This window comes from Diorhabda sublineata, chromosome 3 (assembly GCF_026230105.1).
Source record: "Diorhabda sublineata isolate icDioSubl1.1 chromosome 3, icDioSubl1.1, whole genome shotgun sequence".
Classification (NCBI taxonomy): domain Eukaryota; kingdom Metazoa; phylum Arthropoda; class Insecta; order Coleoptera; family Chrysomelidae; genus Diorhabda; species Diorhabda sublineata.
The window spans coordinates 11,220,486-11,234,334 of record NC_079476.1 but is presented as its reverse complement, the minus strand read 5'-3'; the positions used below and the strand labels follow the sequence as shown (position 1 = coordinate 11,234,334).

The window sequence follows — 13,849 nt, the reverse complement described above, 5'->3', positions numbered from 1 at the left end:
AAAATAACTGCCTTTAAAAGAAAATTAGATTTTTGGATTATTTGCGTTAGTAAGAGAGAAATAGAAAGCTTTATGTTACACACTGAGTTTGTTAGTGATAACGACGCAGAAATGTTTCAAGATGATGTATTTGAAGAATTGGTCCAATATCTCACTTCGATGCGCGCATCTTTTGAGAAGTATTTTCCCGAAGATCAGAATACAAAATTGAAACTGAATTCATGGATTCATAATCCTTTTTTACCCACCTTGCAAGAGCCCGAAAGTATGTCAAATGAGATATATGAATCTCTTTTAGAAATGTCATCAGAGTATGGAGTCATTGTTCAAAACGACATCTCTCAACGATTATTGGTGCAGAATCCGTGATGAATACCCAATGCTTGCCAAAATGGCTCTGAATATTCTTCTTCCATTTCCAACAACATATTTGTGCGAAACAGGATTCTCAACCTATTCAGCCACGAAAACAAAATACCGAAATAGACTGGACGCCGAACCTGATATGAGATTTCAACTGTCTTCTATCAAACCTGATATCAACCAATTAATGAAAAGTAAAAAACAGTTTCATACCTCCCATTAGTTATTTTTTTTTCTTTTTTAATATCTTCTATTTCTATTATTATACTTGTTATGTAAGTAAGTAATAAGTATATGTTACATTCTACTTTTATTCTGATTATTAATAAAGAATATACTTTTAGAGACTATTGTTTTACTGTAGGATTCCGTCAAGTATTTCGCTTTCCAAAAGGGTTCCGTCACTAAAAAAGTTTGAGAGCCGCTGTTCTAGATAATCACTTAAGCAAAAACGCATTTTATAAATGACTCAAGATCTCTGAAAAAAATGTTTTCAATTTTATAAATAATATTCAACATTAATTCAGAAATCTACGGAAACAAAAAACTGGAAATACAGGAAGGGAACATATATTTTTAGAAAATTATAATTGATAACTGAATGGGGAATTAGAATAAACATAAGATTAGGAACTTACAAGTACAAATATAAGAGAAATTATATAATTTAATGAAGTAGCTACTAATAGTATTAGAAAGCTACCAATCTTAGACCATGCAAATAACAAAGACTATTTATCTAGGAGAAGGTATATTTGGATTGGACACAGTTTTCATGAATGTAGGTAGGTATTTGATGTATTTTTAATGACCGTCCCTTTATAGTATTTATTGCATTTAAACATCTCTAGATATTTGTAGCATATTTGGTGTGTACCATTTATTTCTCGACTAAAAGTACCTGTTCTTGATATACCTTTCTGTTATTGTAATTCGATTATTATAAATAATTAATGTATTCTACATTTAGTTCTTAGCAATATCGCGTAGTATTAAAATTTTTCCGATCAAGTTCCGATTGGTAGTTAAATTGCATAAAATATCCAGAAATTCGAAGCCGTCTTTATGCATAGGTCCAGGAGGCCAAGTCCTAGGGTCACAGGTCCTGGGGGGCATTAGGGAACAAATAATAGTAAAAAAGAGGGGTCGCCAAAATTAATTATAATTTCATTGAAACAAATTTTATCTAAAGCTCAATATATCAATAAAAAATTATTTAGATACAGAAACACTGCATGAATTTCATTTTTAACATTTAAAACACTGGTATCTAGTCCGATATGGAAATCTACATTTTTCCGAAGTTTCCATGCATTTGGAAACCTTTTTTTAACGACGATTATTTTGATGTTCATTTATAATTGGAGGGACCAGATTACCGAAGCATAAGGTGGTTTACACACTAAGAATTTCTTATCTTCAAAAAATTTAATCATGGGTTTACAATTGAATTCAATTCTATAAAAAATTGCTATATGTGTTTTTTCATGAATGTTGGCTTTCTTTCGATAGAAAAATAACGTACTAAAATAACTAAAAATATCTTTAAGAAAACAAATTTTCAATTTTTTCATACAATGTCAAGTAGTTGAAATTTAATTATTTCGATCGATTTCTGTAGCTTATTTATATTTCAGAGCATTTTGTTACGGAAGCCTCGATGAATGAATTTAAGGAAAAATAATTCTATCTTTTAGGTAGTACAAATTCAAATGAGGCCTTGATTAAATAAAAAGTTTTCCATTTTTCTGCCAAATGTATACCTTTTTCTAAAGGACGGTTTGCTTATGTTCTTTACTTTTTTGAGGGGTGCAAATTATTTTATAGTTTTATCCTAGTGGTACAAATAAAAATGAAGCCAACCATGTGTGATGTTTCTATAAAATTGGTAATTATTCTGCTAGAGTATTTTCGAGGTACTAAATTCACACAAATTATTCTACAAAATGAAAAAAATATTAGGAAAAGTTCTATTCACTCGGAATATAATGTGTACGCCATTTTAAAATCAAAGTTACATCATTTTATGCGTATATATATATATATATATATATATACTATAAAACGTTTATTAAATAAATATTAGCAAGACATACCATAATTCCAGAATCTCTCATTCGTCTGTGCTCATTATTTTATCTGTATTTTTATATATAAGTTTTATACTAATATTCACCAAATGAATATTTGGCATTTATTATTCTTTATAAAAAATATTTTCGACTATCGATAAGTTTTTCTTAATCCATTTTAGATAAAATCATCATGAGAATTCCACCTAATAGAATGCGAAATGATGAATAGGCAAAAAATTATCAATAAAATAATGATAGATTCGCCAAACATATACATGACACTTTCCACAGATAAAAGCAAAACTTCTGAGATATCTAATCAATACATATTTTGAACTGAATATTTCATTGCTGTGGAAGGAGCAAAGGTCATTATCCTTAAACCAGGTAAACTAAGCACTAAGTTTCCTCTTACTGGCCACTCCCCCTTCTTACCTGGATGGTAGTTCGTAATCCAAAATAACAGTTACAGGTAAATACTAAATATCTATTCAGTCAGTCATGATAAGAAATTATCCTCAAAATATTATCCTAAATTTAAGAAGTCTATCTATCGATAGATAGATAGAGATAGATAGATATTGATGAGTAGAATATGAAATACTACCCTTTTACTGTTCACCGCACTATTTGCATATCTCGGCTTTCCTAGATTATTATCGGTTTTCAAAAACAATATTAAAAGTTACAGAAAAAATATATTAGAATACAATAAACTTGAAGTAGATGTATGGGATTGATGACATTGTGTAAAGAAGTTTTTTTCGAGAAAAATATTTGATAATAAATATTATTTTAATTTATAATTATCCAAGTAAGGCGTCCTAATTCTTAACTCTGTGTACTAGTTTTTCAGGTTACCAACTACCTATTCAGAATAGCAACTAGTATTCCTATGTTCGGGTTTGAATACCAAAAGAACATATGAAGAATATATGCAAAAATGTGATAAGCACTGCAAAGAAACAACAAATAAAAAGAATAATTGTTATCAAGGAAAATAAAAACTATCGATGATAGAAGTTTACGATTGAAAGTATTTGCTGGTTGTAATATCTTCTTCTCTCTTTATGCCATTTCGAGCGTCAGAGTATTGGGATTTTAGTTTTCATTGTCTTTCCTCCATCTTTTCAATTCTTTCTGATCCTTGGCTACTTTATTCATCTGCTGTATTGTTTTCCCTTTCTTTTTCTTTCCTGTGCTATCTATTGTAGCTATGTTTGACTGGATCCTTTCTTTCTTCTCTTATTTTTTTTGCTTCTTCAATTTTTCTTATTAGGTTTTTTGCGATGATTCTCTCCTGGTACGTAGTATAAACATGTTTTACCTATTCTGTTTGCTTAGTCTTCGCTGATACTATTCTACTCTGTATCTTTTTGTTCATCATCTAAGTATCACTTTCATATATTAACGTGGATACAGTTATCGAGTTCAATTAACTGAATTCAATACAGTGTATTTTTAAGATACCTTTCTCATATGAGAGACGGTACCCCGAAAGTGTTTGTTCTTCGAAATAAACGTAAATGTTTCTTTGACATATTACTCCAGTCGAGTAGAATGTGATTCCACAGAGCCCATGTATCTAATACATGGCTGTCTACTTCACATTTTGAAGGAAACAATTATTTGATGGGAAATTTCGAATTTTTAATTTTTAGGAATCATTTGGTGGAAGGCATAGCAAAGCAACACTTTGTCGTGACACTCTCAGAAGGGTTTGTTCAAAAAGTTTATTAGTAATATAAAAAATATTTAGGAATACAGAACATCGACCTCTCTATCGGTTATTACAAACTAGTACAGTTTTATACATAATAAAAATGTGAAGACAAAATAAAATTACATCAAATTAACACATAAATAGAAAATTTATATACGATACGTAAGAGGTGTATATTTTGTGTTATTTGGAGTACAGGTAAACAGTTTGCATTGATATGGGTATTTAATGTATTTTTAATGCTTATCCTTTTGTATCACTAACTACTTTTAAATATTTATATAAACTTTCAATATATTAGGTTAGTACTATCAAATTCTCGGAAAGCATTACCTGTCCTTATTGCCCCTTATTATTATTGATATTGAAATATTATAAATAGGGAATAGCAATATTTTGTGAACTTAGTTTGGGCAATACTGCTTACTGTTCAAGTTTGTTCGATCAAGTACCGATTGATAGTGTGTGGAATATCCGAAAGTCTTTATTTTGAGAATGACTACGAATACAGAGAAATCGGTTTCTCTAGGGAACGGTGATGTTACACATTTTTCGGATCTGTCCATGCATATGGAAGCTTTATTTTTAAGCCAAAAATATTATGATGTTATCTTGATAGTTGAAGGTAACAGATTAATGGCCCATAAGGTGAGTTTTCATATTTGTTGGTGAATAAGTTTTTACCCATCATAAATTTAGCTTTTAGGATATATTTAGGTACGAGTAGCTCAACAAATAATAAAAGTTGAAATGACAACTATTTTATTTTTATATTTTTTTTAAAAAACACAATTTCAATTAAAAATAATTTGAGATTCCAGAGTTCTATAGTATTTATATGTAAAAATTGACTGAACCAACTAGATATTAATATCAAAATTAAAATTCTATCATTTCCAATTTTCTATCTATTTGTTTAAGGAGGAAGGCAAAAGAAGACTTTATTCAAAACCTATTTTTTCTGTATAATTTTTTTACGATTATGAGAAATGATTGATACAGAATTTTAAATATGTTTTGTCAACAATCATAAGTTTCCATCTTCACCGGAGGAATGAAAACAATGCAAAGTCAATGTCAAATACTTCATTTAGATCATTTTGTCACCTTATTTTTTTATTAAATTTATCAATACTTGTTACAAAAATAAGTTACCCAGATTTTTAATTGATGTAACAATAAGTTGAGGGTTTTAATCGTTGATTAATAAGAAAATTTATGTTTGATGTGAATTGATTTATGAATATTTTTGTTTACTTCAATCATTATTATCAGTTCTCTTTTTCCACAGTTGCTTTAGCATAATTCATTAGTCTCAATCATTTCTAGGCTATTGTGTCTAGATAAACTTCATTTCTTATTACACATCAATTTGATACTGTACTTACCTGTTAACTTCATTTCTCTTAAACTCTATATTTTTACTGACATTATTAATTCACAAGATAAAATAATTGTTTCATTCCTTTTCATTTAAAGAGCAAACAATCCTTGCTGAATTTAATAGGGTATTTGTCAAATATATAGGTCATGAAGAGAAATAATTTTCAATTCTCTCAATTTGTGCTGTAGTTCGGAGTAGAGAATAATTACCTAACCATCTTAAATAATTATAGTCTGAATTATATCCTCAAACATGACACCATACATTTCTTTTCTCCGAAAACTTGTGAATATACCTGCATATATTTGAATTTCTCATTTTTTTATACGTTTTACAATCAATAAGGTAGTATATTTTTCATATTAAACAGCTCAAAAAATATACAATTTTGCCACGTTCATTTCCAAAATAACATAATAAGTTCTTACTCACCTTGGCGAAGCCGCATGTTTTTATGAATGTTAATTTATTCAGGTAAAGTTGTCTTAAATTAATTATTGCAATATATTGTGCAAAACTCAAGCAAAGAAAAAATATTTACCCTCTAGCTTGAGTAGACATTAGTACTATCATACCTAGTGTTAGTTTACTGAAGACCAATCTACAAGTACAGCATTTATCGACATGCAGTTTGCGCAATTTGATTACGTCTTTGAAATAATTGAATGGTTCTACAGGATGATTTCGTGATTTTCAATTAGAACATCTTTATTATTAAAATTTAAACTATTTGGATTGTTTTGTGATTAGCTCTCTAAAATGTATTATATTTCCAAATGAAACAATAATTGTTAATGGCTATATTTCCGCATATGCCTGATTTGGGATCATAATAAATAACAAGTGTAAAAAAGTCGTCGTATTCTCGACGCGAGAAACCATAGCGTATTTTTTATCGTTAGCAATCAGTAAATATTAATAAAACTTTAAAAAACAAAAAATGAAAAAATCAATAATTTCATTTATTCAACAAATTTGTCTTTATTGTTTCTTGGCAATTCTCATAATAGTTGGATCAAAAAATGAGAAATTAACTCAAATGTTATGATTTAATTAAATTAAATGCAAAAAAACCGAGCTCGCTACATGCTTCCTCTAAGGAGATAATGGTGCTACAGAGGGTCGGACGGACGGAAAAACGGTAGTAATAGCGCATTTTTTGTAAAAAAATGTCAATTGTAGTTTTCGAGATTGTAGAATTTATTCATTTTGCTCTCAGATGTCGGAGAATTGTTTCACCAATAATTTACTTCCGATTCGGCTATTTGAACTGGATTTGTTTTTTATGTTATTAAGTTGACTGAGGTACGAATCCATTTTCTGATCAAACTAGATTAGGTTTACTTTACCTCAGGTTAGGTTATCTTCATTGGACTATGACTAGAAAAAAAGGTCTTTTTCTATGAAATACGATATTATTATGTTCTTATAATCAAGAGGAAGTGGTGTTTCGTATACTTCAAACAGCCGATTTTCGTCGACGATATAAGAATTCTGCGTCCTGTAAAACGCCAAATTATAGTATTTTTATTATGATTCTAAATCGGCTAGACACAGAAGTATTTCCTATTTAATTATAAAAAATTATCTATTTCACAGGTGGTATTAGCGGCCAGGTGTCAATATTTCAGAGCGCTTTTTTTCGGAGGTCTTGCAGAATCTAGTCAAAACGAAATTACTCTACCACACGTGCCATTTGAAGCATTCAAACTGTTGGTAAACTATATGTATACAGGTAAAATATAAATTTTCAGTCTGTAGGATTTAATTTAATTATTATCATCATATTTTAGGTTTTATGCCCTTATCGAAGCTAAAAGTAGATGTAATGTTGGATACGTTAGGATTAGCAGACCAATATGGCTTTCAAAATCTAGTCACTTCGATATCAAATCATTTGAAACAATCCTTAGACATTGATAACGCTTCTATAATTTTGAATACGGCAAAATTATACGATTTAGACGAATTAGTTCTAGATAGCATTCAGTTTTTGGACAGAAATGCGTCAGCAATCGTACTACACGAGTCGTTCAACTATCTGTCAGAAGTAATATATTTGTTTCTATTTATAAAAAATTGAAATACTACTATATACAATAATTATTCTTATGTTCAATGCAATGCAATGGCTTTCAATATTTTCAGGCTTCACTTATAGAAATTCTACAAAGGGATTCATTTTTTGCGCCAGAACTCGATATCTTCAAAGCGGTTTGCTGTTGGAGCGAATTTCACGGAATTGGCATCGACAACATATTGTGGAACGTCAGATTACCTTTGATTAAAGAAATAGATTTATTAACCACAGTGAAAGCATCAGGTTTTATTGAACCGTCCAAATTGCAAGAAGTTATAAGTGGGAGAATAAAAACTAAATTACTCTACAGAGGCCAACTAAGTAAGTTGATTTTCATTTACATATATTGTTAATGATGTTGAGCAATTTCCAAATTATCAATTTATCTGTAACGCATGTTCTGTGAATTGTCTATAAAATATATATATATTTTTAGTTGAAAATGAAAACGTGGCTTCTCGTAGATTTCGCACTGAAGTAATCTCTGAACCACTTGAAATGTTTTTGCTGGATGAGGATTATTCCGAGAAAAAATTTTGTACAAGACATTATGTTAGATGGGTCGACTATAAAGGCATAATTATCAAGCTAGGACAACCTTCAATTATTAATCATATTAAATTGTTACTATGGGATGGAGATACAAGGTAAGAAGTTTTTCATCAAAATGTCGATCATAACTTATTTTACTATTTTTACTATTACTATTATCAGATAATCAAAAAAGTTTCAAACAAAAAATGTACAATCGAACCTATATTTTGTTTAGTTCAATGATCATGATTCATTTGCTCATTGCTCATTTATCAGTAAGACAGTGCTTATGGTCAGAAAATATATGTGATACAATAAATAGAAAAAAAAAAACAGGTTGAATGAATTATACCCAGATAATTATTCACAAACTTTGTTTAAAATACCATTGCTAAAGTTTTCACTTATTAGAAAATTCGAGAAATTTATTTAAGAAATTCTTTTATTAATTTTGATCTTATTTCCTATTTCTTCTCTGATATGTTTTTAAGATGATCAAAATTGTTTTGTGATCCTACAAATCTTTGTAGGTGATCAATTCCAAACTTATTAAAATATAGCTAAATGGAAGATTTCATGAAACTACATGTAGTCAGAAAATGTACCGTGTAAAATAGATAGATAGAATTATTGTCGCGATTTTTTGTAATTGGAGTAATTAATTTTTTGAAATTGTTCCAGGTATTTCTATTCCTATTACATTGACGTTTCAATAGATCAGAAAAACTGGACAAGAGTTATCGACTACACCCATTATGATTGCCGTTCTTGGCAATATTTATTTTTTGAACGACAAGTTGTACATTATATTAAAATAGTGGGTACAAGTGGTACAGATGGTTTCTTCCATTTGAGCGGAGTGGAAGCTATGTACAAGTCAGTCGTGCCGTCAATGCTCAACGATATTATTTGTCCAAGTTATAATGTAGCTACATTAGACAAACACGCTATTGTTATTGAAGGTTTAAGTACGATTCCAAATTCCCTTATTGATGGTAACTGTACAAGAGACTGTTGGAACCTTGCTTACACCTGCCACAAGATCCGATCTGGAGCTATAGTCATACAATTAGGTAAGTTCCCATGTATTTTTAATATTCAAAACTTATCATGTATCTAGTTGTAAATATCGTATTTTTAAACTGGGTTTAATTTTTAAGTCATGAAATTTTTACTATAATAATTTTGAACAAAATATTATATTCCACTCTTTGGAATTCGGCCAATGCACACTTTCTTCTCATCAACAGTTTTCGTTGAAAGTCTCTTTAGCAATTTCTTGCTCTTCAGAAGCTTTCTAGATTTTTTGCGATTTTTCATCTAGTCCTTTCTTCTTTTAAATTTACTAGCTTCGAATAACTTGTACAATATTTAGCTTACTCGTTTTGATTGGTCTAGTTTATGTTATATTTGTGCAGTGCATTGATGGTATTGCTTTACATACTTTTACCATATGTAGAGCGCCTCAGAGAGGCTACTAAAAAGTATCAACCCAAAAGTATCAACTCCTCCTAAATTTTAATTGGCTATATCGTTTACACAGTTCATTCTATTTTTTCATGATGTAGTACACTACTATAAAGTATTCGACTGGTAATGCTTGACTCTGAAATTCCAGGACAGGCTTTGGAAAAGTCACTTTACGGATTCGTATTGGATATTGCAACCTGTATAATATTTATTTTAATGCAATAAGTGATTTTCAAACCTTATGAATAACCAATTAAAATGACAAATGCGACAATGTTGTCGCTCTTTTATACAATTTTTAGTGAACGATTAAAGATTACAAAAATGTAACATACATAATGATATGTTGGATAATAGTGTAATAATTAAAACAATTTCATAAATTTCGAGTATTTTAACTGAAATGCGTACCTACAACATAATCTGTGTGTTAAGTGTGAAAAATTAAAATTTTATGTCAGATAATAATAAATGTATCAACTATATCAAATAAAAATAACGAGAAACTTTAAAAAGTTTTAAAATCACGATGGGCGTAGATCGTTTGACGTTTCTTGATATTTCATACCCATTGTTATTATCAATCGTTATTTACGTATAGAAGAAAATATATTCTTCTGTGAGGATCTAGGTTACATACTATTGCGTAAGCTTCGGTAGAGCTGGTTCAAAATGCTATATCAGTTTTCGAGCACAAAATATGCCGATATAATATTTGTTGATGGGTTGATGGGTTCTGTGAAGTAATGCTAGAGCTGCTGTTTAAAGAATTCCTGACCGTCGAATTCCCAATCATCCAATATTTCAGCCCGTTTGTAATTATTTATGAGAAAATGGCACTTTTGCTAGTAGAAAAATAAAACGACATGTAGGAGGTAGCGGGGGAAGATGATATTATTGATGCTGTTGCTATGAATCCTACAATAAGCACTAGTAGTCGAGAACGTTGTTATCGAAGGGATGTATTTTCAGCATGATGGGGGATTCCCCACTTTTTATAGGCATAGAGACTGCATCTAAATAATGTTTTTGAAAACAGGTGGATACAACGTGAAGGTCCTATTTCATGGCTTTCAAGATCCTCTAATTTTAATTCCGTTGATTACCATATTAAGGAACGATAGAAGCAACTATTTTACATAAAGAGTATCAATAGCCGACATCAATTGATTGATAGAATAATACTTTTTAGTAATACTATTAAAGTAATAATTTAGTAATACTTTTCATTTTGTAACAAATATTCTCAAACAAAGTCCATTTTTTGTTATTATTTTCATTTTGTTGCAATTATGGTTTTTTAAATCTTATTTATGCGTCTTGACTATATAATTTTTGTTATAGTTTTAAAATTGTTGCTCGTTATTGTTATTAGTTACTTTTTTTATTATTTGGTGTTTATTGTTATTATAATTCGATATAATTTATCATTTCAGTACATTTCAGTACAGTAAATACTGAAAATTTATAAAATTTGTTTGATTTAATTTTTTATATTTTAAATCATATATTTACTTTATAAATATTTGACTATCAATTTACAACTAACTTATTCCATTAATAAGTTTGCTTCGTCAATACCTTCAAGACTGGATTCAAAATTCTTTTAATTTTGTAACAATATAATCTCAAACAAAATCTATTTTTTTTTTAAATTGTAGATAATATTGAGTACTAATTTTTTTCTTTTAATTTTTTACCATTAGCTCAACCCTACGTGATTTCTAGTTTGAGATTACAGCTATGGGATCTAGATGACGATAATTACAGCAAATATTATATAGAATCATCCGTCAATTATGAAGATTGGCAGATGCTGGTTGACAACACAAAAGAGCAATGCAAATCTTGGCAGGAGATTATTTTTCCTGAAACTGTAGTAGTTTATATAAGGATTGTTGGAACTTTTAATACAGTAAATGAGGTAATCAATTATGTATTAGTTTTTATCCTAAATTGCGGAATATTTGCTTTAGTGCTTTTTTGTATAGAAATAATTTCTAAATTGTGTATGTAAACGATACTCTATTTTCAGAAATTTTACTGTGGACATTTTGAGTGTCCGTCCATGAAAATAATTGAGTCTGCAAAAAACAGATGAAAATCAACTGGAACAGAGGACAATATTTTTAATATTATTCCAAACACAGATACTGAGTTTTATCAAATAATTAGTCAAATTTGTGGATAAATAAGGATATTATATCAAACACTCATAAATATGTATATATATATATATATATATATATATATATATATATATATATATATATATATATATATATATATATATATATATATATATATATATATATATATATATATCTAGTTTTTACCCAACTCACAACGTTAGTGATAATGCGGATAATTGTTGTTGGTACATTTTAATTTATATAATTATAATTGAATTATTATATATGATTTAATGGATATCTATTTATTATGCCATTGTTATTTGAAGAATTCAAAAAATCAAATTGTACGAGATCATTTATGATTTTTTATTCACATATTCCAAACCAAGTCCTATATTGAAAATAAACTAATTGGAAGGTAGTGATATATAAAGACGTATACGTATAATTAAGAAATTTTTTCGGCGCTACCAAGGAGAGGTAAATTGAAACTAGTTGGTAAAAAATTACCAATCATATGAGAAACGCCAAACAAAATTTCTCTGTACATAAATTTAACCATAAATTATTACACTATATACAGCAAGCTACATACGGATAACTTTTAGCTCTAATTTTTAAAATGCTGTTAATAGTAATTTATGCAACAAGTGCATAAAGAGGAACTTTTTTTCACGAAAATATTCCATGAGAATAAAAAAGATAATTTTTACACAAGTGGCATACATTATTTTTTCTAAATCCCTATACAAAAAAATAAAATTCAAATAGAAATACCAGATATTTTAATTATGCTCCTTCTGTAAATTACAATTAATAACGAATTCATAATTATTGAATCGGAAGTTAATTGTAGACAACGATATTAAGAAAAAATAAGAAATGGTATATTTTTGTTTCACTTCGCAATATGAATATCGAAAACCGAAAAAAATTGTTGGATTGTCATATGTAAATATCCGATCCAGTCATCCTGGTGTCTGTTTTTTTACCAGATAAAGCTTCATTCAAGTTGTGAATATTTGTAACAGTCAAATTGGTCTCATATGAAGGTTGGTTTGATAAACTGCTGTTATTCGTTACTTGTAAAATTTGTGAAACACAATTTATTTTAGTTTTGAGAGAATTGCTTACATAGCCTTTGGCAACCACAAAGAATTTCCAATCAATTAGAAGCGACGCTGAAGTACGTCGAAAAGTATAACCTGTATATTCTTCTGAATGCGGTAGTACTAAAATATTGCGCAATTAACGATGAAATTTTCGAAAAGGTGTTTATACCAGCAACTTGTTCTGTATATTATCCAATTCTATTTGATAGGAAGAAGTGGTTGCTGTTTGTGTTTAACGACCTCAGAGCATATGTTTGATATAAATGTATTTCATGTTTGAACTGGTTTGTACCCAACCGATGTTCGTTTCAGAAATGCTATTAATTTGGCATATTTACTTAAATCTACATTATCATTTATAATTGAGGTTGTATTTAATTTAGAATTTAGAATAGAATATATTTCATAAAAGTGTTATATTTTTTAGATAGTTTTCTTTCAGGAAACAAATTTAATGTTACCACATTTGCTCTTCTACGATTTCTTCAGGAGTACATATTTCAAACTTGAAATCTTCACTTTCGATCTTAACAATAATAATAAAATAATAGAAAGCTACTAGTAAATTAAGACAAATCGGATTATTGATTAAAGTCAAATCAGTTTATGTCCTGTCATGTCAAAATCAAACGTGTTTTAACGCTTTTTTACTTTTTTACTCTCCATAAAGAACCGCTATATGAGCTACAAACCGATGACATACAAGGTGCCTTATAGAGCGCAGAAAAAAATATTTTGGTATTGTGAAAATATTTACAACATTGTTGTGAGGCGAAATATGTAATGGTTATAGTTTCGAAATTTTTTCAGTGATGACACACCCTGCATGAAACTATCGAAAGTGACTTTCCCGCACTTTTTGAAATGAATCCTTTGGTTGACATTTTATTAATTAGTGTTCTAATTAAGTTCGTGTTCTCTTGGTTATTATTTAAAATAAGACAGTCGTTAGGTTAGATGTCACAAAGTAAAC

General features: G+C 28.9%; 1 protein-coding gene across 1 annotated transcript; it reads left to right on the top strand.

The window, feature by feature from the left end:
• The first annotated feature begins 4,656 nt into the window (after positions 1 to 4,656).
• LOC130441279 (BTB/POZ domain-containing protein 9-like) lies at positions 4,657 to 11,730 on the top strand. The gene is made up of 8 exons (XM_056774883.1): positions 4,657 to 4,809; positions 7,145 to 7,280; positions 7,339 to 7,595; positions 7,694 to 7,946; positions 8,062 to 8,272; positions 8,841 to 9,232; positions 11,336 to 11,553; positions 11,665 to 11,730. The coding sequence occupies exons 1-8, from the start codon at positions 4,657 to 4,659 to the stop codon at positions 11,728 to 11,730; spliced, it is 1,686 nt and encodes a 561-aa protein (XP_056630861.1).
• The last annotated feature ends 2,119 nt before the right edge of the window (positions 11,731 to 13,849 follow it).

What these genes read in the sequence shown, in the direction of transcription:
- LOC130441279 (XM_056774883.1), top strand. Translation starts at nt 4,657, where the DNA reads ATGACTACGAATACAGAGAAATCGGTTTCTCTAGGGAACGGTGATGTT. An exon ending in ACAGATTAATGGCCCATAAG is followed by an intron (nt 4,810 to 7,144) that starts GTGAGTTTTCAT and finishes TCTATTTCACAG; the next exon opens with GTGGTATTAGCGGCCAGGTG. An exon ending in CTATGGGATGGAGATACAAG is followed by an intron (nt 8,273 to 8,840) that starts GTAAGAAGTTTT and finishes AAATTGTTCCAG; the next exon opens with GTATTTCTATTCCTATTACA.